This window comes from Octodon degus, unplaced genomic scaffold, assembly GCF_000260255.1.
Source record: "Octodon degus isolate 3935 unplaced genomic scaffold, OctDeg1.0 scaffold00007, whole genome shotgun sequence".
Lineage (NCBI taxonomy): Eukaryota > Metazoa > Chordata > Mammalia > Rodentia > Octodontidae > Octodon > Octodon degus.
This window is the reverse complement of record NW_004524583.1, coordinates 33,472,702-33,499,572: the sequence shown is the minus strand read 5'-3', so window position 1 is coordinate 33,499,572 and position 26,871 is coordinate 33,472,702. Positions and strand designations below refer to the sequence as shown.

The following is a 26,871-nucleotide window of genomic DNA, read 5'->3' as shown; positions in this document are numbered from 1 at the left end:
CCGGCCCTCTGAATCTGATATTTCTATACTGCAGATGAATAGGGAATTTCTATTCTATTAAAAAGATCTGGGTTGGGGAAATAGCTCAGTGGAATAAGTACTTGCCTGGCAAGCACAAGGTCCTGAGCTCGATCTTTAGTACCACCAAAAAAAAAAAAAAAAAAAAAAAAAAAAAAAAAAAAAAAACCATCTATCCTCTTCGGCTTTATAAGAAAATGAGTGAGCCTCACAGGCTGACCTGCGGGCAAGGTGAGCTGTAGCTCAGAGTAGACTGCTTTAGCAGCTGTGCTGTGTCTAAGGAACGCCTGGGGTTCAACACCTGGAACCGGAATAAAGAGAAAGACTTACTCTCTCAGGTCTGCTCTCCCGGCCGGGTGGCTTCAAAATGTCATCCACATTCTTTGACTCCGGCTTCTTCTCTGCCCGGGGAGCTGGAGGTGGCTGGTGGCTCAGGGAAGGAGCTGGTAGGGGAATCCGCTCCTCTGGGTAAGTTCTTCGATCACCTGGATTTCCAACAGTTGAATAAAGTTACTATTCATACAGTAACTTATTTCCAAGTTAACGGGGGCCTGGCCCTAGCTCAGGCCTTTAAGTGGCTGCTTCCACAAAGCTGTCAGCCTCAGGTTGCTGGAGTTCGAACCTCACACCCCTCCCGCTGGCCAAAAGGGCCCTGAAGGCATTCGAGGAACAAAAAAAAAAAAAAAGCCTTATTTTCAAGTTTAACTCTCCACTCTTAGCCTAATCATAATTCACACTAAGAAAAAAATGATCTGGGGGCTGCTTTTAGAGAAAGTAATAAGTAAGAGAAAATTTAATGTAAATCTGAAATCAAGAAAATAAAAGATTTAGTGATATTACAGGGAAACATGTCCACAAAATATTGAAATCATTAACAAGATACAGAAGAACAGCATTTTTGTTAAACAATTCCAAGCTTGATTTTAATTTTGTAACTTCTATTTAACGGTTTTTAAAACAAGAGTCATCAGCTTACAAAAACTAAATCTTACAGCTATGAGTTTCTAGTTTATGTGTAACTTACAGCAGTACAAATAAACCTACATGTCTAAAATAAGGATCTTGTATTTTATCTACTCAATGAAATGTCACAGAGCCTCTAGTAGCAACTGCATTTAGAGCTGGAAGGCAGCTCAGTGGTACAGTGCAAAGTACTTGCCTAGTATGTGTGAGGCTCTGGGCTTGATCCTCAACACTGTGAGAAAAAGCAAACTGCCCTGCATTTATACAGTTCATAAATATGCGTGCAAAGAGAGAATGAAAGAAAAATACACAAAATTACAATAGTGGTAATACAGTGGGCAGTGGAATTATAAATGACTATTTTTTTTTTTTTTTTCAGAACTGGGGATTGAACTCCGGCCCTCACGCTTGCCAGGGAAGTGCTTATTCTGCTGAGTCATCTCCCTGGCCCCATAAATGACTATTTTTAAGAATTTCTTTAATGATAAGTTTTCTTTTTGAGACAGTCTTGCTATGCAGTTCAGGATACCTTGAGATCACTTTGTAGCCCTGATCGCCCTGCCTCATCCCCGAGTGCTGGGATTATAGGTATGCAACACAACTGGCCTTAGGGCCAGCCAGGTAGCTCTGTGGACTAAAGTGCCTGCTTAGACAGAGTGCAGTGGCTGGGGGTTCGATCCCCGGCATGCTGTGCCAGCCCCGTCCTGGGGTGCACTGAGACAGCAAGTGAGACTGGGTGTGGTGGTGCATGCCTGTAATCCCACAGCTTGGGAGGCTAAAAACAGGAGAATAACTATGAGTCCAATCTACATAGTGAGACCCTGCACTAAATACATAAAAAACAAAACACACACTTGGCCTTCTACTGCTATTCTTTTTTTTTTTTGCGGAACCAGGGATTGAACTCATGCTATTCTTGATAGAATGCTGTCAATTTAAGAAATTCTCAAGTACGTTTTACTTAGAAAGTTTAAATCCAGCCCTTTCATCTCGGCCACCGACATGCCCTCCAGACTAAGGAAGACCTGGAAGCTTCGGGGCCATGTGAGCCACGGCCATGGCCGCATCGGCAAGCACCGGAAGCACCCCGGAGGCCGGGGTAATGCTGGTGGCGTGCATCATCACAGGATCAACTTCGACAAATGTCACCCAGGTGACTTTGGGAAGGCTGGTATGAGGCATTACCACTTAAAGAGAAACCAGAGCTTCTGTCCAACTGCCAACCTTGATAAATTGTGGACACTGGTCAGTGAGCAGACACGAGTAAATGCTGCCAAAAACAAGACTGGAGTAGCTCCCGTCATTGATGTAGTGCGATGGGGCTACTACAGAGTTCTTGGGAAGGGAAGCTCCCAAAGCAGCCTGTCATCGTGAAAGCCAAGTTCTTCAGCAGAAGAGCTGAGGAGAAGATTAAGGGTGTTGGGGGCCCTGTGTCCTGGTAGCGTGAAGCTTCTGGACAGGGGGCTCATCAAAATGCTAACACGGTTTTCAAAAAAAAAAAAAAAAGAAAGAAAGTTTAAATCCATAATAACATGTAAACCCTTCCCAACTGTGTACATTCTCAACATCCCTGCAGTTAATAAGATACAGCTCTACCTCCAAACATGGATGGGCCTTCATATGCTGGTCGGTCAGACTTCCTGTCATAGGACGGCCTATCAAATCCCCCTCTTCTGGATGAGGAATGGTCTTTTTTGTCTCGATACGATGGAGTCCTAGAAAGTGTAACAAGTTCTTTAAGTAAAAAATATCTGACGGTCTGTGCTTTATAATGCTGCACCATTATCTGTTCACTTCTCTCTATGTAGTTACTCCACATAACTTATGTTTATACTCTGCCTTTTCACTAAGATCTGCCTTACATAAACACATCTAAAAATCTCTTAAGTTGCAAAAATAGTTTACAACACATCTAAAAATCTCTTAAGTTGCAAAAATAGTTTACCTATAATTAATGATTATACTTTATTGACAATACCACACCTCTACTATTAACTTATCTGGAATTCAAGCTAGCAAAGCTGAAGCACCTACTTTCTTTTTTATTTTTTGTTTTTAGTGCTGAGTACCGAACCCAGGACTTTCCGCTTGCTAGACAAGCATTCTACCACTGAGCCAAATCCCCAGCCCTAAGCACCTACTTTCTCAAAAACTGATCCAGAATTGGTCTCTCTTCTCTAATGTACACACACTCTCTCTCTCTCTCTCTCTCTCTCTCACACACACACACACACACACACACACACACACTCACATAGAATGTCATTTACTGGGGGCCGGGGAGATAGCTCAGTAGGGTGGCTCAGTAGAATAAGTGCTTGCTTGGCAAGCACAAGGACCTGAATTCAAACCCCGGTTCCACCAAAAAAAAATAACAATAACTTCAAACACTTTTTTATTTTTATTTTAATTTTTTTGCAGAACTGGGGATTGAACTCATTAAAGAACTGAGCTAAGGGGCAGGTCCCCCAAACACTTGAACTTCACACCTAGCAAAGGTATTTTCCACACCATACCTATCATCCCGGGGCCGGCGATCTCTGTCAAATCGGTCCCGGTCATAGTCAATCACACGATCCCGGTCTCGATCTCTATGGGCCTCCCGATCCCTTTTAAAATCTCGATCAAAGTAAGGCTCACGGTCTCTGTCTCTATCATAGCGATCACGCTGACCTGCATGATCTACAAAAACAATACAAATAAGAACTACATATTTTCTTGGATATAAAGCAGAGAAGTACAAATCTGATTTAGGAACTATGATAAAATGTTGCCCCAAATTCAACTCAAGAATCTTCCATCTTTTTTTTTAAATGTATTTGTTACAGGGTCTTACTATGCAGCTTGGACTCATAGTGACCCACCTGTGCTGAGGATTACAGACATGCACCACCACACACCCAGTGGTGCTAGGTGGCGAACCCTGGTCCCTGCACTTGCCTAAACAGGCGCTTAGTCCTCTGAGTTATCTCACTGGCCCTCTTCTGTTTATCTTTTTTTTTTTTCTGAAGAACTGGGGATTGAACCCAGGCCCTTGCGCTTGCCAGGGAAGGGCTTATTCTACTGAGCCATTTCTGTGGCCCCTCTTCTATTCAACTTAAGAGAAGGCCCAGATAATCTATTTTTTTTTTTTTGGCGGGGGTGGGGCAGAACCGGGGATTGAACTCAGACCCTTGCACTTGCCAGAGAAGCACTTATTCTACTGAGCCATCTCCCTGGTCCAAAATCAGAGGCCAGGCATGGTGGCACATGCTTGGTTTTCTTTGGGTTTTTTTTTTGTTGTGGAACCAGGGATTGAACTCAGGCCCTTGCACTTGCCAGGGAAGGGCTTATTCCACTGAGCCATCTCCCTCCAGATAATCTTAAAAACAAAAAAGTCATAGCTAGCACCTAAATCAGGTTTATTTTTTAAATTTTATTTCAAAGAGGAAAAAAACCCCAAAACAAAATATAAACAGGGCCAGGAATATAGCTCAGTGGCATAAGTACCTGCCTGGCAAGAACAAGGTCCTGAGTTCAATCCCCAGTACTGCAAAAAAACAAAAACAAACAAACAAACAAAAAAAACCCTCCAGCATAATAAAAATGGTATAGAATTTCAAGAGAATAGGAAATTAACAATGGTTGTTATAGTATACATATTATCATCAAATTTGTTATTCAGACCACTAGATATAGGCATGCAAGACTGATTAAACAGTTAAAACATTAACTCTTCTTTTCTATAAACCTTGAATTTTTCCCCTTGTCCTTTTTATTTTTTTAATTTATCTTAAAGAGAGTATAAAAATAATAGATAAGCGAGATAGCTTAGTGGTCTAAAGTGCCTGCTTAGGGAGGCGTAGGCACGCATAGGGGACTGCGGTTCAATCCCTGGCACCACATACCTTGCCACCCTGCCCTCAGGGCCAGCTGAACCAGCAAAAAAGTAAAAACTCCAAGTTGAGTTTATGACCTTGTCAGACAAAGGAATACACAGTAGCCAAGAAATTCAATATGTAGTTTACTGAGAGTAGGTAAATCAAAGATTTCAAGTACTAAGTAATCTATCTATATATATAGATATAGATTACTTATATCTATATATGTAGTAATCTAATATGTAAATAGATTACTTAAATCTACAGATATATATAATCTATATATAGATTACACATGAGAGGTATTGAACAGTGGTTGTTACACTGTACATTGCTGTCTTCAACATAGTTGCTCCTAAATTAGGTTTATAAATATTAATGTCTATGGGAATCCTACCTGTTTCAAAAGTTGACCTTTCAGGTAGTGGATCTGGGCGTAGGGTTATTCTTTCTCCATAGGGTATTTGCTCAACTTTATTAGTAGACATATCTGCTTAAAAGAACAGGGGTAAAATGCTTTAACAGCGAGCTCAAGTTAATTCCTACTGAATCCCAAGTACAAATGTACCCTTAATCCTTACCTCGGCCATGACCATAATCTACAGTCTGTTGTACCGGCGGTGGTTTGGACATGGGTGGCACACCCATAGGCATTGGGCCAGGAGGAGGGATGGAAGGGTGAACGGGTGGCGGTGGTAATACTGGGGCAGGGGGAATTGGTGCACTTTCCGACTTAAATTCAGAATTAAGTCCTTGTTCATCATTTGTATCCCAGAGTCCATAAAAAGAATCTTCGTCCCAGCGTTCCTGTTCCACAGCTGAAGTCTGTGGCTTTATCACAGGAGGTGGCGGCGGTGGGGGCGGCGGCGGCGGGGGAGGTGGTGGTATTGGCACAGGTGGCCTGGCCATAGGGACAGATGATCTTGGTGGTGGAGCAGAGGGTCTTACAAGTGAGCCTGGCGGCTTACCCATGGGTGGGGGTGGTCTGTAGGACCCTGGAGGCTAGAGGATAGAAGCAGTGAGTTAGGAAATGGGCATTTCATCGTGTTGCCACAGATCAGTGGAGAAATTAAAAACTTAATAAACTGGACCATTAAAAACTTACAGCGAGACAGCTCAGCAGGCTAAAGCGCCTGCTTAGGCAAATGCACAGGGACCGTGGTTCAATCCCCAGCATTACATGCTGCGCCAGCCCCACCCCCAGGGTAGGCTGAGCTGGCCACAAAAACAAAACAAAAATTACAATTTTGAACTTTAATAATACAAGGAGAAAAAATGATATGACGAGCCACAGAGGTAGAAAATATAAGTAAATCTCATATCTAAGAAAGAACTTGAATTCAGAACATTTAAAACTCGGAACTTGTAGGGGGCCGGGGAGATAGCTCAGTAGAATAAACACTTGCCTGGCAAGCGCAAGGGCCTGAGTTCAATCCCTGGTACCGCAAAAAAAAAAAAACAAAAACACAACCAACAAAACAACCTCATAACTTGTAAGACATAGAAGCAAAAATGTATGGGGCCAAAGAGAGCTCCGCAGACTCTGCAAATGGCTAACACACATGAAATAATGCTCTACAGCACGTCATTAGAAAAGTGCTGATTAAAACCCAATGAGATAGCAGCATTTCATACCCGCTGGATTACAATGAACAAAATAGAAAAAATGACGGCAAGGGTATAGAGGAAGAAAGCACCTCTTAGACGGCTAGTGACACTCTGGTTCTGCAAAAAAAAAAAAAAAAAACAAAAGATTGCTAGTGAGAATGAAAAATGGTGCACTCTGAAAATGGCCGGCAAGTTCCTTAAAAAGTCAAGTTTACATGTGACCTAATGATTTGACTCCTAGGTATCCAACAAAATAAAGACCTAGCCACCAAAGATTTGCACAGATACTCACAGCAACCTTAACCAATAATCCAAATGTCTATCAACTAGTGAATGGATAAACACAACTGTTATATTCATATAATGGGTATTAGCAGTAAAAAGAAATGAAATACTGGGGCTGGTGAGATGGCTCAGTGGTCTAAAGCACCTACTTGGAACAAGCCTGGCAAAGCACAGGGACCGCGGTTCAGTCCCCCAGCACCACATGCCAGCCAGCCACGCCCCCTGGTGGGCTGAGATGGCCACACACACACACACACACACATTAAAAAAAAAAAAAAGAAATGAAATACTGATTCATGCTAGCACATGGATGAGTCTTGAAGACATTTGCTAAATGAAAGCGAGACATTTACAACCAAATATTGTATGATTCAATATATATAAAATGCTCAAAAAGGCAAAGTTGGGGCCGGGGAGATGGCTCAGTGGAATAAGCGCTTCCCTGGCAAGTACAAAGGCCTGAGTTCAATCCCCGGTTCGCCAAAAAAAAACCCAAAAAAACAGAAGGCAAAGTGTGCCTCAGACAGCGGTTAAGAAAATAATGAAGATATTATACAAACACACACAGCCCACTTCTCCACACATAACCACAGTCTCTTCTCTTTAACCTACTTGGTTTCAAATGCCCCAGGCCCAACCCAAACCTAGGCCTGTGGGTGTGGCCATTGGGTTTTTTTTTTCTTTTTTGTATTTTAGGGAGGGGGTCTACAGGGTGTTCAGGGTCTCACTACTAGATTGGACTCGCAGCAATCTGCCTGTTTACAGCTTCCCAAGAGCTGGGATTATAGGCGTGTGCCACACAGGAGGATTGCTGCACATTTGGGTCCAGCCTGGGCTAAGAGAGTTCAAAGCCAGCCTGAACTGCACATGAAACCTTGTCTCAAAAAGACAAAAAAAAAACAAAAAACAAAAAAACAAACCCTCAAACTGCAGGGTATGTTATTGTCTGTAATGTATTATACCTAAATTATCAATCACTGTGGCAGCATAATATACAACGAATTAGAGGAGAATTAAGTTTACAGGGAGATGGAATTAGTGTTTCTGGTATAATCTAGGCAAGCACTAATTAAGACTAGAGCTGAGGTTGTAGGGAAGTGGACACCGGAGAATACTGCATCTGATCAATATTAAAAAGACAGTAAAATGCCTGCTATGATGCTTTATCCTGTTGTCAACTTGACTGGACTGACAAACACAATGTGCAAAGCACAACACGCTTCAAGGTGTCTGTGAGGTTGTTTCCAGACACCCAGCATGTGGGACGGCAAAAGACGGAGGACAGCTGCCCTGTGCCATGCAGTAGGGCAGAGGCCTGGACAGATCAAAAGCAGCAGACCCATTAACATAGTGTTCCCTGTGTGTGTGTGTGTCTGTCCCTCCTCTTCATCTCTCCCTCCTCCTCCTCCTCCTCTTTGTGGCTGCCACTGGGTTGGCAGCGCTGCCTTACAGTCAGCCTGGAAACGATGAAGCCAGATGACCATGAGACAAAATACATCTTTATTTCTCCTATTTGATTTCTTTCAGGTATTTTGTCACAATGATGAAAAGCGGACTGACATAACTACTGAGAGGCAGCACAAAGCGAACAGGTAGGCTGATTTTCAGACTTGGAGCTACAGTCACCAAGCGATGGGGCAACAAGCCCCGCTGTAATGCCCAGGTTGGTCAGGAGATGCGATCTGGGGAGTTAACAATCATCGTGACAGTCATGGGTGTCAACAACCGTGTATGAATGTTGTACATTAGACCACTGTGAAAGGGGATCTTGAAAAATGAAGCGCTAATTTATGAAATGGTTCAACTGGATTTCTTCCTCCCACATTGTGTTGTTATATAATTATGTGCATGAGCACACTGTTTATTTTTATGTAGGTGGTACAGGGCCTCACTAGGCAGCCTGGACTTGTAGGGGTCCTCCTGTCCTGGCCTCCCCAGTGCTGGGATCACAGGTGTGTGCCGCCATGCCCAGCCTGGCCTGGCATATGGAGCTGGGGACAGAACCCTGGTCCCTGCGCTTTTAGTCCGTCCACTGAGCTATCTTGCTGGCCCTGATAACACTGTAAAAGTCCGTCACTAGCTTAAAGGTAGAACAGCAATAATAACCTCTCAAGCAAACAAAAGAGAAAAACCAATCATTCCATTTCAACACAAACACCTGTTTTGGTTCCTCTGTATGGCACTGGGCTACGCGCAGGGACACATGTGAGCCTTGTCCAGCTGAACGTGCAGTCCACAGGGGGAGACAACACTGAGGCTTACAGCAAGCAGGACTACCGCTACTTGGACACAAGAACTGCTAGAACATGAAGTCACATATTTCAAATGCATTGGGTTTACTTATCAAAACCTGGGAAATGGGGCTGGTGAGATGGCTCAGTGGTCTAAAGCACCTACTTAGAACAAGCTAAGCAAAAGCACAGGGACTGCGGTTCAATCCCCCAGCACCACATGCCAGCCAGCCCGCCCCCTGGTGGGCTGAGCTGGCCACACACACACACACACACACACACACACACAAATAAAATTTAAAAAAAAAAAAAAACCTGGGAAAAAGCATTTCTTACACATTTTGACCATATTTTTAATTGACTAATTTTTTTGTCTTTTTTGAGATAAGAGTTTTGCTATGCAGTTCAGGCTGGCCTTGGATTCAGTTTGTAACCCAGGCTAGCCTTCAATTTATAGGAAGCAGGAATCCTTCTGCTTCAGCCTCCCAAGTGCTGGGATTATAGGTATGTGCCACCACACCCAGCCTGACCATATTTAAAGATGTTCAAAGGTCAAGCCAGGCATCACAGTGCACATTTGTAATCGCAGCACTCAGGAAACGGCCACGAGTTCAAGGCCAGCCTGTGCTAGTCAGTTCAAGGTCAGCTGGAACTATAAAGTAAGGCCTTTCTACAACCTATCTCAACTACCCCACCCCCCAAAAAAGATATTTAATTGTTACTTTTACTTTCCTAAAGTGTACATTTTTATACATAAAGTCCAGCGACATGTAAGCACACAAAGCAGAAACCATCGCATTTTCTGCCTGTACGTTTTCTCGTACCGGATACATCCCAGGTCTTGATATACTCTGCAGTCTTGAGTCCTGGGGTGGGAGATGGTCAGCAATCTGTGGCTCAGACCCAAAGTCTTTCATCTTCTGAAGCTGCTCTTTCTGTTCCCTGTAAACAAACAAAATTGCCACTGTATATAAAGCATGTTTATACCATTCCCAAATAACTATAATTAATATCAAATTTAAAAAGAGAAGGACATAAAAACTTTTTTCTAAAACCCCCAGCAGTGACCAAACTACCTCTGGGATAGTACTTGCTTGCTTTTTTATGTAGGCAATCTCACTAATCATCTAAGATCTATAAATAAAGTATTGACAATTTTTAAGGATACATTCTACAACCTGCCTCAACAGACTAGTCTCATATTTCATCTATTTATCATGTTTTTCTTTCTCCCAACTAAAAGATCATGTGTCATTATTTTCGATACTGTTTAGACCAGACAGATTTAAAAATTGTGACTCATGAACTTTAACCCTAGAAAGTGTTTCTCCATTTGGATTTCACATCAGTTCTAACAATTTAAATTACCTGCCATTTTTTACCCAGCATATAAATTCAGACTTCAGGGCTGGGGGCCGGGCTCAATGTGAGTGCACTTGCCTAGCATTCACAAGGCCCGGGTTTGAACTCAAGCGCTGCAAAGAAAACACCCCACTAGTGCTACATTTTCATATGCCAACAGTCATGTGAGTGAGGTCATGGCTGCCCGTGTTCTACGATGCAGTCACCACAATTCTCCCCACATTCTAGAAAATTCTATCTGGCTCACTTTCACTCATTTTTGTTTCAGGTGGGCATTTTAGCTTATGATCCCTACTGCAGATAGTGAGAAGGTCTGTCAGTTTATTTATTTATTTTTGGCGGAACTGAGGATTGAACTCAGGCCCTTGTGCTTGCCAGGGAAGCGTTTATTCTACTGAGCCATCTCCCCAGCCCACTGAGCCATCTCCCCAGCTCAACAATCTTAAACATACAAAACCTGTGTAACCTCTTTAGATTTTTCACAATTTTCTCCCTGAATTTTGTTCAGTATAATGACCCAGGCACAAAGGCATAGGATGGTTTCTGCACCACACAGACCTAGTGACACTCTTGACTTCACGGGCACAACATGACCTTATATTTAACTATAACCACAATTATCCACCACTTACTAGAATTATGTTTATATTGCCTAGAAAGAGCTTTCAAAAAAAGGATGACAAAGAAATGCCATCTTTTTAACCCAGCATTTCTATATGAGGTAATTATGAATGAAAAAGGAATTTTTAAATGAGAAAGAAATCTTGGCTGCTTAGCAACATGAATCAGATTGGTGTTTCCATAAACACAGATTTTATTTCATTTTTTTATTTTTTTAACGAGCAGAATATATTTATTGAGGGAAAGAAAGCTCCTGTCTGAGAGAGGGACAGGAGGGGGGGCCTGAGCCAGAAGCTGTCTCTTCAGGGACTTTTATAGTGTCAACACAGATTTTAGAGTCCGACAGACTGGATTCAAATTCTGAGTCTGCTACTTATTTGCAAAGTGAACTGAACTGAGTCTTAGTATCATTTGTACAGGGGCTTGCAATAGAAGGATCTGAGACAGCAGGCCTAAGACAATGCACAGTCCTCAGCCGCGGCCATCGTGGGGCAGGTAGGGTCCGAGAGGCGCTTGGCAGCGAGCAGCTCTCCTTCAGGAACACCCTCGCGGACACAGAGCCCCGGGCGCTGCGGCCGGGACTGGAGGGGCTGCTGGGCTGCCCAAGGCATCTGTCTTTCATCCTGACCCACGATTATCTGTCCTCATACTCTTCTTTTCCAGTGCTAAAGTTTAGTTATAAATTCAATTAATATCATTCACAAATGCGACCACAGAAGAAGGGAAAGAGACATGATACATTAGAACTGATCAAAACCTGGCCATTAATTCACTTTTGCAAAACCCTAAGACAGGCTGCAATTTGTTACTGCCTCCAGTTCTTGCCTCGGGGTGTACGGTTGGCCTAAGGATTGAATGAGTCACTGTACACAAAGTACCTCGCACACCTGCTAGGCACAGTCGCACATGCAACGAACTGCGAGCTCCACTACTGTTGCTACTGCCTGGGAAGCATGATGCAGACGCCCACCCACACAGCTGACGATAGGTCAGGAAACCCAAATTCTACGCACCGTCTCACAAAGGAAACGATTCTCTAGACACCACTATTAACTTTAGGTGGAAATACCTGCTTCTAATTAAAATAAAAGCTAAAAAATACCAAACAGAAAGTAGCAACGGACAATCTGAGGACATTTCCAAGTAAACCATTTTGAGCTGCGACAAAGAAAAACATACCACTGTCCGAAGTCATATCGAAGATTAGCGATTATGAAGACTGTCGTATCTAATACCATAACGCAAAACATCTACTAGGAAAACGCAGAGCTTACGCACAAGCGCTGTGAAGGCCAGAGCCCTGAAGAGCTGGGTCTGGCCCTTCAATCATGCACAGGCCAGGCACGCCAGAACCCAGCTGCGCAGAAAGGCCCAGCACAGAGGGCAACCCGCACACCGCCGCCACACACTTACGACCAACAGTCCCTAAACACACACCCCAAGCCCCGAACAGCCCCGAGGGGCCAGAAATGTAAACTGAAAGTTCATGATAAAAAAATAAATAATTCCATTCAAACACATCGTATCACTTAAAAAAAAACAATCTGAAAAGTCACTTCAACTAAAAGAAATGATCTTAAGGAGTGAACTTACCGCAGCATTTTCAGTTCTTGTGCAGCTTTCAAAATGATTTCGTGCTGCCTCTGACTGAGAACCATTACCCCTCCAAGGCCTTGTTCAGAGTCTAAATTGGCATCGGACCCCCCCATTTCGGAGGAATGATGCGAGGAGGACATGTGCTCTGCCATGGGGGAGTGTCTATCCACATCAGATGGGTACCATCTGTCTGACAACCGTTCTCTTTCCCAGTCCAGTCTGTCCGGAACATAATCTCGCTTTTCCCGCCACATATCTCCTCTTTCTGGATACTCTCGAATCCTCAACTCACCCCTATCTCGGAAATCTCGGTCATAACCATGGTCTCGATTTCTTTCTTCTCTCCATCTATCATCCCGGTATCTATCCAAAGGTGGAAGAGGTGGGAGGGGCGGTAAAGGTGGAAGAGATGGAATATCCCGTTCACGAAACTGTGACTCTTGTTCATCCAGTGGTCTCCCATAATCTCTGTCCCATTCATTATCCAAATTTCTATCGTACATATCCATGGGTCTTCCAATCCGATCTACATTCCTGTCTAGGTCCCTGTCCATTTCCCTACTGTAATCCTCATCCATGTCCTGCTCTCTCTCCCAATCATCCCACCAAGGGCCTCGCCTGTCTCCATCATGAGACCGAGACGGCGGTCTACTATAAGGGTCGAGCGAGTCATCCTGATAGTCGCGCTCACACTCCCTCCAGTACCTCTCTCTATCCCAGTCATCAAGTCTTTCTCGCTCCATGGCGGCATTCCTGCCATCCAATGGGAACTCTTCTCGCCCTCTCTCCTCTCCATGGTCCCATGGAGCCCTTGTAGGCTCATCTCGGTGATATGCATACATTTTCTCCCCACCATCTCCCGGCTCTGGTCTGAATGGACCCCTATCACGACTGAAATCCGGTCTGCCCGGTGCCCTTTCCCGGCTGCCAGGCCCTCGAGGTGGCCCCCTTTCCCTGCTCCCGGCTCTTCGGGGGGGGCCCCGCTCCCTACTCCCAGCCCTGCGAGGAAGTCCTCTCTCCTGGCTCCCTGGCCTCCGGGGTGGTCCCCGCTCTCGGCTGCCTGCTCTAACCCTGTCCTGCAGGCCACCTGGCACTTTCTCCCTACTGCTTCCTGGCCTCCCCAACCCTCGGTCCCGGCTGCCTTCTCCTCTGCTCATCTTCTCCCGACTGTCTTCTCTCCTGCCCATCATCTTATCACGAAAGTCTTCTTGCTTGACCAACCCAGGGCCTCGGCTCATTGCCTGGCCTCGACCTCTGCTCATCAGTCCTTTATCCCGTGTGTCTTCCATTCTACTTTGCCCAGGACCTCTGTAGGACGAGCTGCTGCCTCGATTGCCTTCTAATCTATTATCTCTGCTATCTAGCCGAGGCAGCCCTTTCTCTTGGTTTTCTGAATGGGGCAGACCAATACCCAAAGGTTTAAACTCATTATCTGCAGTTAGTGATGATGATGTTGCTACTGCTGTTTCTCCCTCCATGCCCCCCATTTTTGAGGGAAAAGTAGATTGAGTAGGTATAGGTTTATTTGCAAGGGAGACGGGCTGAGTAACAGCTTGGGTTTTGTCCATCTGAGTCTCCATACTTTGAGAATTCTGGTCCCAGTCAGAGGTCTCTAGGAGCTCTTCCGAGACTTCGCTTTCAGGTGGCTCGTGCTGAGAGTCGCTGAGATTCTCACTGGACTGAGCCGCCTTGGCAGCCTTTACATCTGTAGCAATAGGAAACGAAGCGGACTGCATTTTAGAATTCTTCTGCTGGTTACTACTGGTGTCTGCTAATGATTCTCTGTTTCCTGAAAGAGGTTCTGCTTGTGGCTTAGCTTGCTGTGGATGTTGCTGTCCAAAGGTTGGCTTGGGGCCTTTCCACTGTGGTCCACTCTGTCGAGGACTTAGGGATGTACTGGGGGTAATATAAAATTGAGACGCTGGCCCCCGGGGAATCATTCCCCATTTGCTTTTAGTGCCCTCTGCTGGGTGACCTTCGTATCTGGGTCTTGGCCCATCGGGGCGATTTCCTTCAAAACGAGGCCCTTTGGGTCTCGGGCCTTCACACCTTGACCCTAAATCCTCAAATCTTCGAGGACCATCAAATCTACAAGTAAAACAAAAGATATTACTCAAGACAGTAAAGCAGAAAAGAAATTCTCCATGCCTTAGAATCTGTTTATAACAATGACTCTTTCAGTTGTTAACAGATCCCATGTCACCTGGACCCCAGAACCAGTATGCTAAGATGGCAGTGCTCAGAGGGTCATAGGACAGGTTTGAGAAAAGCACGTCAGCATTATCTAATTCACGTCAACACATCTCCTGCAGCAAGTCACTGATACAGTGAATTGTTAAAAAGCAATTATAAATATTCTGCCTTGATAGCCAGAAAAACTATTTTAAACAGAAGAAAATTAACCAATTTTCTGCCTAGGCCTTGTGGCACATGCCTGTATTCCTAGCACTCAGGAGGCTGAGCCAGGACAATAGCTGAGTTCAAGACCAGCTTAGGCTACAAAGTAAACTAAAGGCCAGCCTGAACTGCATAGTGAGATCCTGTCTCAAAAAGACTTAAAAAAAAAAAAAAGTTAACAAATTACATTAACTCTTGAGAGTACTTTTAAAATCGAAAAACTAAGTATGAAACCATTAAGGAAAACTAGGATAATTGTAAATACTGGAGCTAGCACTGATCTTGACTGAGAAAAGTTTAAACAACAATAAAACACCAGTGACTACGTCATAAAACGGGGATCTGACATTTAAAAAAATCCAGGCAAAGATGCTTGTCCTACGGACTCACGTACTCAACGAATAGACACTATGTCTGTCAGGCTCCGCGCCACATCTAAGAGATACATAAATAAAATGTCACCTGTGCCCTCAAATCTAAGAATTAAGTGCCAACAGGTATAATGATTCAGTCTGTACGTGAGCAAAAGGATGACACAGGAGAAGACGGCGAGTTCCACCTTGGCAGAGGAGCACTGTCCACTGAGGGCTTTATACAAGACTCTTCAGGTGGATCTTGAAAAACAAACTCTCGGGGCCGGGGAGATGGCTCAGTAGAATAGGTGCTTGCCTGGCAAGTGCAAGGGCCTGAGTTCAATCCCCGGTTCCATAAAAAAAAAAAAAAAAAAAAAAAGAAAAAAGAAAAACACTCTCTGCAAGTGCTGGCAATGAGGGAGCGTGACAGCAAGGGTGCACCAGCTCAGGAAGGCTCCGAGGAAGGGGAAGGGCATGCCCTGCAGCAGGCTGGAAAGCTCGTACAGCTTGGTGTGGCTAGTGCAAAGGGAAGAACCGTAGGGAGGGCTGAGAAAGGGCAAGGGGTGGAAAGGCGGCACGCTGAGCAATGAGGCCAAGAGGCAGGCCACCACCAGCCACCCCACGCGCTCACGTACCCTGCGTGGTAGACACGACTGACATTCCCCCTCCCTTTCTACAGTAACAAAGCATCCACGTTGTTAGCTAGGTCCTCAGTCGGGACACTCTTTCCAGCCTCTCCCAGCTAGAACTTGTAGCCGATGGGCTAAGAGTACAAACGATTCACATGTCCTTCTGGGTTGTCCCTATGAGGGAAAGGCCACTTTCTTTTTTGTTTGAAACAGGGTCTCTTTATTTAGTTTACATTGTCCCTGAACTCAGTAGGTAGCTTAGGCTGGCCTTGAACTCAAGAGCTTCTCCTGCCTCAGCCTCCTATGTGCTGGGATTACAGGTAGGTTCCACCACACATTCAGCACCATTTCTTTTTTATGCTGGCTGACATAGCAGTGAAGTATCTTGACCATGTAAATAAGGGCCACACACAAAGGAATGGGTGGTAACGTACCAAACAAGAAAGGAAGCTGGTTTCCTGACTTACCATAAAATCCTGAGAGAATAAGCTTATTAAAGCCATCTATCTTTGAATTTGTTACCACAGATGAATCAATTTAGCTGGTTAAGGAGTCTGAAATTACTTTATAAGCACTTAAGAGTCACCAAATATGGTCTACCAACGATTGCTATAGTAGAAAAATAGCAGATGAATAAGGAGAAAGTTTGCAGACTGCTTCTACAATATGGGCAGCTGAGGCGACAGCTATTCTATAGCAGTGATCAACGTGAAGAGATGTCATAGGGCCGGGGAGACGGCTCAGTGAAATAAGCGTTTCCCTGGCAAGCGCAGGGGCCTGAGTTCAATCCCCGGTTCCACAAAAAACCAAAAAAGAGATGTTATAACAAGTAATGTGAAAGATGGCAGAATAAGACATTGTAGCTAGTAGGAATGATATAATCATGGAAAGAAGTATTTATGATTCCAAAGCTTCTGGTTTAGGTGACTGAGGGTACAGCTTGATGCCTTTCATGTTCTTAATGAGAACTACAAAAGGTTTCTTTGTTTGGGAAATCAACCAAGAGTAATAAGTTCAGGTTCAGGAAATTTGTTAGCTAGCCAGGCATGGTGGAACATGCGTGTAATTTCAACTCTCAGGAGAATGAGGCAGGAGGACCACTGTGAGTTCGAGGCAAGCCTGAACTGCACAGCGAGACCTTGTCTCAAACAGACATTAAAAAAAAACACACACACACACCACCAACAACAAAAAAACATTTTAGGCTTTGCTGGTCAAAAAGTCTTAGTCTGAGAGGCAAGAACACTTCCATCAAGGAACATAATAATGATTTTATTAAACTGAAGTTGAATTACGACTTTTACTTCAAAGTTTTAAAACCTCATGCTTTGAGATTCTGAAACTAGGCAAAGAAGGAATTACTTCCTCTATTAGATGGGGTAAATGATCCGATTTTCAAGAGGACACTGAGGGGCTGGAGAGATGGCTCAGTGGTCTAAAGCACCTACTTGGAACAAGGTTGGCAAAGCATCAGGGACCGCGGTTCGATCCCCAACACCACATGCCAGCCAGCCCCGCCCCCTGGTGGGCTGAGCTGGCCACACACACACACACAATAAATAAATGTAAAATATAAATAAATAAACAGCGGAATACATTTAAAAAAAAAAAAAAAAAAAGAGGACACTGGGTCAGACTACTACTAAAGAGGGATACGAGCAAAACATAGGAGGTCTTCCAGGACACCTTTCAGTACTTCCTCCTCTTGTAACTAAAGTCAACAGGAGTTGGGAGCGGTAGTGCACGCCTGCAATCCCAGTACTCAGGAGGCTGAGGCTGGCGTGAACTCGAGGTCAGCCTGAACTGCTATGGAAAACCTGTCTCAAAAAGTAAACGAAACAATGAAGTCAATGGGAAGGACTGCCAACACCCAAGGCCTTTCAAGAACAGAGGTCCGGGTGCCCCCAGCAGGCAAGCGCCCAGACCAGCCGTGGGGCTTGCCTAGAGGAAAGGGTTCTGGAAGTAGCTAACTGTAAACACCAGCTCTGACCGGAGGACCTGCTGTGAGCAGCTGTGACAGTGCGCATGGCGTCCCCACATGTGTATCTGCACATGGCATATGCCCATTTCTCGGTCATTTCTTTTCTTTCTCATCTAACAGAAAGGTGTGAACAGTAAGTAAAATTATTAAGTACTTAAGTTACACAGAATCAGAGAGAAAGTGAGAATTAGACAGAAGACTGAACATTACTCCCAAAGACAAAATAGGGAGTTTTTCTCCTGTTCTGAAGGAAGAATTACAGTGTTTTAGGTCCAGGGCTAAAAGTCTCATGTTGGGGCTGGTGAGATGGCTCAGTGGTCTAAAGCACCTACTTAGAACAAGCTTAGCCAAGCCCAGGGACCGCGGTTCAATCCCCCAGCACCACATGCCAGCCAGCCCCGCCCCCTGGTGGGCTGAGCTGGCCACACACACACACACACACACACACAAATAAATAAATAAATAAAAAAAAAAAAAAAAAAAGTCTCATGTTAGGTACAAAAATTTTTCCTGGGCCTACCATATTAGGAAACATGAGAAAGGGAATTCTGGGAAATGAAGTTCAGCCTTCTGGAAGACACCTCACACGAGTGGTAACTTACGAAAGAACATGACAGCAGGGTGCTGGTAGTAGAGGGCAACAAGGCCGGGGCTGGCTGCCCCACAGGACCCCAGTGATTCTGGTGAAGAGAAATCAAATATGGAGCTAAAAGATATGCAGACTAAATTCATATCCAGAACCATCAACTGCCATTTCCTGAGAACCTATGTCTAGACTCTTGTATTTGAGGGTCTCTTCACAGCAGTGAGCAGCTCCTTACTTTCGCCTCTAACCAAAGCCACGCTGACAGATGACAAACCCAGCACATGTGCCCAGAGCTCCCCATGAGCTTGTCAGTGTCTCCCACTCTGAAACATAAAGAGAGACAGCAGGGATCATCTGATACTGGAGAAATACCTGTAAAACAATAGGAAGAGATAACAGGACACAAATGTGGGAAAAGCAGAGATTAACAGAAAAAACAGAAGAGAATGCATAGAAGCAGAGTTCTGCTCAAAGTGCTACGCTCAGTGAGATTTCTTAATAGACTGCTCCTAGCCTTAAAAGACTCAGATTCTCTAAAAGTGATCCTATGATTCAATTTGTTATTTATATTTAAAAAATCAGGACCAAAATACCCTAATTGTACATTTTGGTTTTGTTTTTTAAAGTTTAAAAAAAAATAGAGTAAGACGATCATGGGGTAAAGTATCTCAGGAAATACAAAATGTGACGGCGTGGTGGTGCACATCTTTAATCCCAGCACCCTGGAAGCTGAGGCAGGAAGACTGGTAAGAGTTTGATGCCAGCCTGGCCTACACACCAATAGTGAGTTTAAGGCCAGTCTAACAATGTACTGAAACCTAGTCTCCAAAGAAAAGAAAAAAAGAGAGAAAAGATGAGACAAAAATAATTCAAGAAACCTAAAATTCTACTAAGTCCCAAAGAGAAAAGACAAGACCAATAATTAATGAAAAATAGCTAAAAGAAATTTCTCAGAGTCAAGAGACTCCCACTTCCAGAAAGACAGGGCTCAGCACACTGACAGTGCTTGGTACAATTAATAAAAACAAATAGTCCGGGGAGATAGCTCAGTGCAATAAGTGCTTGCCTGGCAAGCACAAGGTCCTGAGTTCGATCCCTGGTACCACAAAAAAAAAAAAATAAATAAATAAAAACAAATAAACACGAAATTTCACAACACTAAAAAGTAAAAAAAAAAAAAGTTTGGAGGGGGATTGAAGAGTAAACAAGGAAAAAAAATCAAAACAATACCACACCTATTCTAGATCACAGAAGAAAACAGAATCATGAGCCCAAAACCCTCAGCGCTAGGTCTGGTCAAATTCAAGTATGGGAGAAGGCACACTCACACTCGGATAAGAATCAAGATGCTGGGGCCGGGGAGATGGCTCAGTGGAATAAGCGCTTGCCTGGCAAGCGCAAGGGCCTGAGTTCAATCCCCGGTTCCGCAAAAAAAAAAAAAAAAAGAATCAAGATGCTTTCAGACATGAACCTCAGAAAACTTACTTCCTACCCATTCCTTCTTAGCATGCTACCTGAATAGGCACTTCAGGAAAAGCAAGCAGCAAATTCTAACAGAAAGTCATGAAATTCAATAAACTCTTAACTGTAACCCCTGAGAACAGTCAAAGAAAATATAGTAAGAGATACACGAAAACTCTGCAGAGCAACCAAGCAGCCCAAATGTGTGACTGTAGAAGAGATCCTTTCTGCCAGCCACCAGGAGAAAAGATGGTGCTTTCAGCAGGAGGAATGGAGGATTATTTTAAAGAAGAAATTGCAAAAAGAGCACTAGAAATTCTAGAAGAGTTATTACACGAAAGAAAATAATCACAGTGTGCTACTTAGCTCTACAATAAAAATGTATAAAGTAACATAGAAATTTATGATTTATAAAAACTTTTATTAATATACTGGGCCAGTGGGCTTGCAGAGTAGAATAAGAAAAGAAACTCTGGCTCCTCCTGTGAGCAGCCTGAGGTGACCTGTGAAAATGGTTCACTACTCTCATGAGCCAGAAAACTCCACAAAATCACGCAAATCAGGAGGCTCACATCTTCGCGTTCACTCTAAGAACACGCATGAAACTGCCCAGGCCGTCAAGGGTGTGCATATCCGAGAGGCCACCAAGGATCTGAAGGGTGTCACATTGAAGAAGTCATGTGTGCCATTCTGGCATTACAATGGTGGCGTTGGTGGGCGTGCCCAGGCCAAACAGTGGGGCTGGACGAAGGGCCCCAAAACAGTGCTGAAGTTTTGCTGCACATGCTTAAAAATGCAGAGTAATGCTGAACTTAAAGGTTTAGACGTAGATTCTCTGGTTATTGAACACGCCCGCCACACTTACAGAGCTCATGGCCGGATTAATCCATACACGAGCTCCCCTGCCATATTGAGATGATTCTTACTGAAAAGGAGCAAACTGTTCCCAAACCAGAGGAGGAAGTTGCACAGAAGAAAAAGATATCCCAGAAGCAACTGAAGAAACAAAAACTTGTGGCACGGAAATAGATTAAGCATAAAATAAATGCAAATAAATTTTTTTTTTTTAAAAAATGAAACTTTGTCAGAATAGGAAGTAAATGCACACTATCTAAAATGTATACATCAACCCCGCATGGCGGCTCACACCGCTAATCTCAGTACTCAGGAGGCTGAGGCAGGATTGCCAGGAGTTCGAGGCCAGCCTGGGCTGCACAGTGACCTCAACAACAACTTGCATTATACACAGCGAAACCGTGTCTCAATAAAACAAATGAACAAACAAACAAAAATGTTTGTGTCAGGAAAAGACTAGCATTTATGTCAAGAAAGGAGTAGTTATTTAGTGTTAAGAATAAGACAGCTACCCAAAGAAAAAGCCAGAGGATTAAAAAGGCACCACTAGGAAACACACTCTGAGTGAATCTGGGTGGATGGCCATTTTGCGGGGCTCTTGGAAACCACATGGGGGGCCAAGGAGATAGAAATAGCTCAGTAGAATAAGCGCTTGCCCGGCAAGCACAAGGGCCTGAGTTCAATCCCCAATTCCACCAAAAAAAGAAAAAGAAACCACATGGGGCCTGGGGCACAGCTCAGCAGTGCAGCACCTGCCTGGCAAAGACACGCCCTGAATTTGATTCCTAAAAACACCTTACTGAAACCTTAGGTATATGCATTACTTTGATAAAAAGGTAAATGTATTTTTTGGTGGAACTGGAGATTGAACTCAGGCCCTTGCGCTTGCCAGGGAAGCACTTATTCCACTGAGCTATCTCCCCGGCCCCTTAAAATGTATTTTTTTTAAACAGGTACAGACAGAGGATTGAACCTCATCAGAAGGGCTTCGTCTTCAACAAGATAAAGCATTGTGGCTGGGCATGGGGGAGCATGCCTGTGAGCCTACTCTTGGGAGGCTGAGGTAGGAGGATTGGTGTAAGTTTGAGGCCAGCCTGGAATACAGAGTGAAACCATGTCTCAAAAAACAGACAGGGCACTATGTGTACTTCTGCATAGTGGCCCACCCTCACAGTGTAGGGCGTACTTTTCCTACTTCTCCTTGGCCTAAACTCACTCTGCAGAGCCTGTTTTCTTTTTGTACCTTTAATAAAACTGCTACTGTTAAAACAAACAAACAAACAAAGTAAGTAAAAGTAAGGGCTAGGAGGAAGTTGTTTTTTTGAGGTCCCAGGGGTTGAACTCCAGACCTTGCTCTTGCCATGCAGGCATGTATGCTGCTGAGCTATCTCTCCGGCCCTAGCAGGAAGTTTTATGAGGGGTTTTATGAGGGGCCTGACAGCCTTGAGTTCCTCTGTGAGGTAAGAATCCAAATTAAGAATATAAAGTGAAATTAAAATGTTTGCTAAGTCTGAGAAGGCAGCAACAGGGCAGATGGTCTATGCAAAGTGGTAAACACCTGACAGCTACGCTGGGCAAAGCGGAAAGGCGCACACCCAAGCATTAAATGGTAACATTAAAGATGGAGATCACAGAGTCACAAAGAGAGAAAAGAAGGCTGTCTGTGGGTTTGCAATGGTTTGGTCCCTTTTACTGATGTTACATTTATGAATTCCGAGTAACCATAATAATACTCACTGAAGTTGGATGAAATCATTTGCTTTATCAATTAATAAGACTTCCACGATATCCAAGTGTCAGGCGAGAAACCTCATCAAAATGCTACCTAGTAGCATCACAAATTCTGAATATGAACACGCTGCTATCCTTAAGTCAATTGTGAATGCCCCGAGAATTGAACCCATGAGTGGTATTTTGGCATAAAAAGCATTTCTTATGAACTTGCTAACTATGTTAGTGTTAGAAATACTCACACCTAACTTCAAGGAGCTGTCAGTCCAGAAGAAGAATGAAACAAACAGATCAACAATCAGAACAGAATTCAAGACAAGAGGGTCATGCCTGCCTTGCTAATAACCATGGTGTTCCCGAGTCTGACCGACGAGAGTCCCAACGAACAACTCATGACGCCCCTTGGCAGGAAAAACTGAGGTACAAAAAAAGAATGGCAGGAAAAGGGCTCTAGACAGAGAAGAGCAGGGATAAAGAACAGGGAGAAGGACAAGAGGGAGGAAGTACTGGGAGCCAACAGAAGAACGTGGCAGAGGTATGGTAAAGGGAACGAAAAGGCAGAGCACTGCACTTTCAGATGAGATTGAGGGTCAACAGCCAGATTGTCGTTTTATTTTTTAATTTATTTATTTATTTATTTGGTACAGGATCTCACTATGCAGCTCAGAGCAGCTCAGACTCATAGTGATCCTCTTGTCTTAGCCTCCCCGGCGCTGGGATTGTAGGTGTGTGCCACCATGCCTGGTTTCTGGTGGCTGGGCATGCCTGGGGTTCTGGAGCTGACACGTCATGCACGTGGTACTGGTAATTGAAGCTGGGTCCTTGCACTTGCCAGGCAGGCACTTAAGAGTGCTATCTCCCCAGCTCCAAAAGACTGTCATTTTATTTTCATTTTGGAGAGCAGGAAAATGTTGCAAGCATTTGAAATATACTTTTTTGTTGTTTTTGCTTTTGAGACAGGTCTTACTATGAGCTCAGGCTGGCCTTGAGCTCACTTTGTAACCCAGGCTGGCCTTGAACTCACATCAATCCTCCTGCCTCGGCCTCCCAAGTGCTGGGATTATAGGTGAAATACACTTTTAATATTACACATATAAAGGCAAATATTTATCACAACTGTTTTCAAATTTCTGAATTCACAGATGGTACAAAATGAGAAACAACCAAAACTTTTTTCATTAGTAGAAGTAAAGAGCGTTTAGGCCTCTGGAATAAATATATGAAGAGAAACTGATAATAAAAACAAACCACTTCAATAGTAATACAATAAAATACTATGACCTTTATTGTATGTAACAACTTGTATTTGAAATACAGTGAAAATATAGTATGTACTCACTAAACACAACCATAAAGATGCACGAATTGTGGCACACTGGTTAGATAAAAACATTAGAAGCTTAAATATGTAGAAAAATTGTGTTGATACTTAAAACGAGTCCCATAAAGCTCTACAAAATAAAACCTTTATGCTGGGTGTGGTGGTGCACATCTGTAATCCCAGTACTCACGAGACTGAGGCAGGAGGATCAATGCTAGTGTGACACCAGCCAGGGCTACAAAGTGAGCTCAAGACCAGCCTGCAATGCACAGAGAGACCCTGTCTCAAAAAGACTAAATAAATTAATTAAATTAAAGCCTGTTTTCTATTGTCCAGAACCAAGGTCCTAAAATAAAACTTCTCAAAGACCATAAATATGAATAATCGTGACAAACTGGAACAAAAACTATAGTGTTCCTTGTAGCCCACTAGGTCCAATTCTAGTAAGACAGCTCTAGAAAGGTGTACAGTTCCAATCCTAAAACCAATCAGAGACCCAAGATGTCAATTAGTTCTTAAAATGGTCAAGAGATCCTTATGCAATGTTCATCAAAATTGCAGTAGGTTTTTGAAAACTGACAACATGTTTCTAAAGCAAATGATCAAGACAATCTAGCACATAAATTAACAAACTAGGGGGTGGGGAGATGGCTCAGTTGAATAAATGCTTGCCTGGCAAGTGCAAGGGCCTGAGTTCAATCCCCAGCTCCGCAAAAACAACAACAAAAAACTACTACTATGGGCCAAATATAGTCAAGAATGGTTTTTAAATATTTCTAAGGATTAAAGAGAAACAGAAAAAAAAAAATGACAAGAGACCCAAGATGGCCAACAAAGTATGAAGTTATTTATCATGTGGTCCTTTACAGAAAAACTAATTCCTAATCTAGAAGCACAGACATGGAGAATTTACAGTGACAGACACCAAGATTTATTATAAAATCATAGTAATTAAAAGAGTGATACTAGGGCTGGGGAGATGGCTCAGTGGATTAAGTGCTTCCCTGGCAAGCGCAAGGCCCTGAGTTCAATCCCTGGTTCCGCAAAAAAAAAAAAAAAAAAGAGTGATACTGCTGCAAGGGTAGACACACAGACCGAGGGACCCAAAAACCAAAACCAAACATCATATATTTGATTCATGATGGAAATGCTGCACAGTAGTAGGGAAGCACAGCCTCTCAACAACTTGTGCTGGGGTCTGCTGCACGGTGACATGGAAAACAATGAGCCTGGATCCCTACCTGGCACCATACTCTAACAAAGATCAATTCTATATGGAGTGTTAATTTAAAAATAAACAGTTAAAGCAAAAATGATAGGAAAAAAAAGTTTACTGTCTTGGAGTTTTCTAAACAGTATACAAAAAGCACAAATTATAAAGGAAAAGATTTATAAACTAGACTATTAAAATCAAGAATTTCTTTGTACTAATCAAGAGACACCACTAACTCTTAGCACTGAACAAGGTTTACTGGATCCAATTAGTTTCTTAAAAACTGTTTTTAAGAACAAACAAAACAAAACAAAACAACAAGCAGTTTAATGTTTGTTTTGATACAGCCTATTGTGTAGCCCAATCTGGTCTTGACCTCAGGGTGATTCTCCTGCCTCAGCCTCCCAAATGGTGGGATTACAGGTATGCAGCAGTTTTATTTGTAAAGACAGATATTTCATGATTTCTTCTTTATTACAGATGTGAAGTAAATATTTAACTTAAATTAATAAAATATGTATTAGCTTGCAATTACCATCTGGGTCTACTGAATCCTTTCATAAATCTAAAATTAATTATGAGATCTTAATGATTTTTCCCTGTAGATCTTTTTGTTTGTTTGTTTCAAAAAGAGTCTAGCTGGCCTTGTAGTACTAGCTGGCCTTGAACTCACAGTGATCCTCCTGCCTCAACCTCCTGAGTGCTGGGTATACAGAAATATGCCAGCTTGGCTGGCTCCTAATAGGTCTTGAAACATTCTGCAAATTTCCTAACCCTAGAATTCATTACATCGTCACACATCATTTGTCCCTGGCTATGTGTTAAGAGATTAGAGGGCCCAGGGAAACAGCTCAGTGGACTACAGTGTCTGCTTAGGCAAGCACACCACGGTTCCACCCCCTGTGCCACAGGCCTCACCGGCCCTGCCATCGGGGCAGGCTGAGCTGGCCACAGAGGCCAGGCATGGCGGCACATGCCTGGGATCCCAGCACTGGGGAGGCTGAGAACAGGAGGATAACGGTGAGTCTGAGCTGCATAGTGAGACCCTGTAACAACCAAATACACTAAAACGAAAAAAAAAAAAAAGATAGTGGCACAAGTGCCTGCCTGGCAAACTCAAGGTCCTTAATTTGATTCCCAAAATAAGGAGACAAAGCCAGGGGTAACTCAGTGGCCTTGTGCCTGCCTGGTAAGCATAAGCTCCTGAGTTTGATTCCCAGTATCAGAAAAATAAAAATAAGATAAAATAAAGGAAACAACAAAAAATAATGAAGCTGTCTAAAAGGAAGAAACAAACAAACAAACAAAAAAAAATCAGCCGTCATTTTTGCATTGCTCAAAACATTACAATCTGCTCTGGGACTTTACTGAACACAGTGACTGTGTACTGAAAACACGTATTGATAAAAAAAAAAAAAATAAAATAAAGAGAGGAAAACTAGAGAAGTGTTACAAAATTATCAGAATCAAAAAAAAAAAAAAAAAAATGCAGGGTTGGGCATAGTGGTGCACACCTAGAATCTCATCATGCAGGAAGCTGTGGCAGGAGAATCACCTGGAGTTCCCAGGCCAGCCAGGGTTCCACAGTGAGTTCAAGGCCAGCCTGAGTGGCAACACCCCCACCTCACAAAAACACACACACACAGAGCACTATTCTAAGCTGTGACGTCAAATTCATATGCTAAATGGCGTCTCCAACTATTAACTATGAGTTCTCAGATGAATATTCTCAAATTCAAGATTTGAGGGGGGCCTGCCCCTTAGCTCAGTTCTTTTTGTTGGTTTTTTTTTTTTTTTTTT

At 43.4% G+C, this 26,871-nt stretch overlaps 1 protein-coding gene and 1 pseudogene across 3 annotated transcripts in view; one reads left to right on the top strand and one right to left on the bottom strand.

Annotated features, from left to right (window-relative positions):
- Nucleotides 1–26,871, bottom strand: part of Ylpm1 (YLP motif containing 1) — a 73,158-nt gene that overhangs the window by 22,076 nt on the left and 24,211 nt on the right. For 2 of the 3 annotated variants that reach the window (XM_023703663.1, XM_023703666.1), the window contains exons 5-11: nt 12,542–14,632; nt 9,790–9,907; nt 5,423–5,843; nt 5,239–5,334; nt 3,498–3,663; nt 2,578–2,696; nt 349–503 (exon numbers count right to left, since the gene is read on the bottom strand). In XM_023703663.1, coding sequence (XP_023559431.1) covers nt 349–503; nt 2,578–2,696; nt 3,498–3,663; nt 5,239–5,334; nt 5,423–5,843; nt 9,790–9,907; nt 12,542–14,632 — 3,166 coding nt within the window. The remainder of the gene's footprint in view (nt 1–348; nt 504–2,577; nt 2,697–3,497; nt 3,664–5,238; nt 5,335–5,422; nt 5,844–9,789; nt 9,908–12,541; nt 14,633–26,871) is intronic. The other variant, XM_004624863.2, reaches the window with a different exon arrangement.
- LOC105743764 lies at nt 1,984–2,428 on the top strand (annotated as a pseudogene).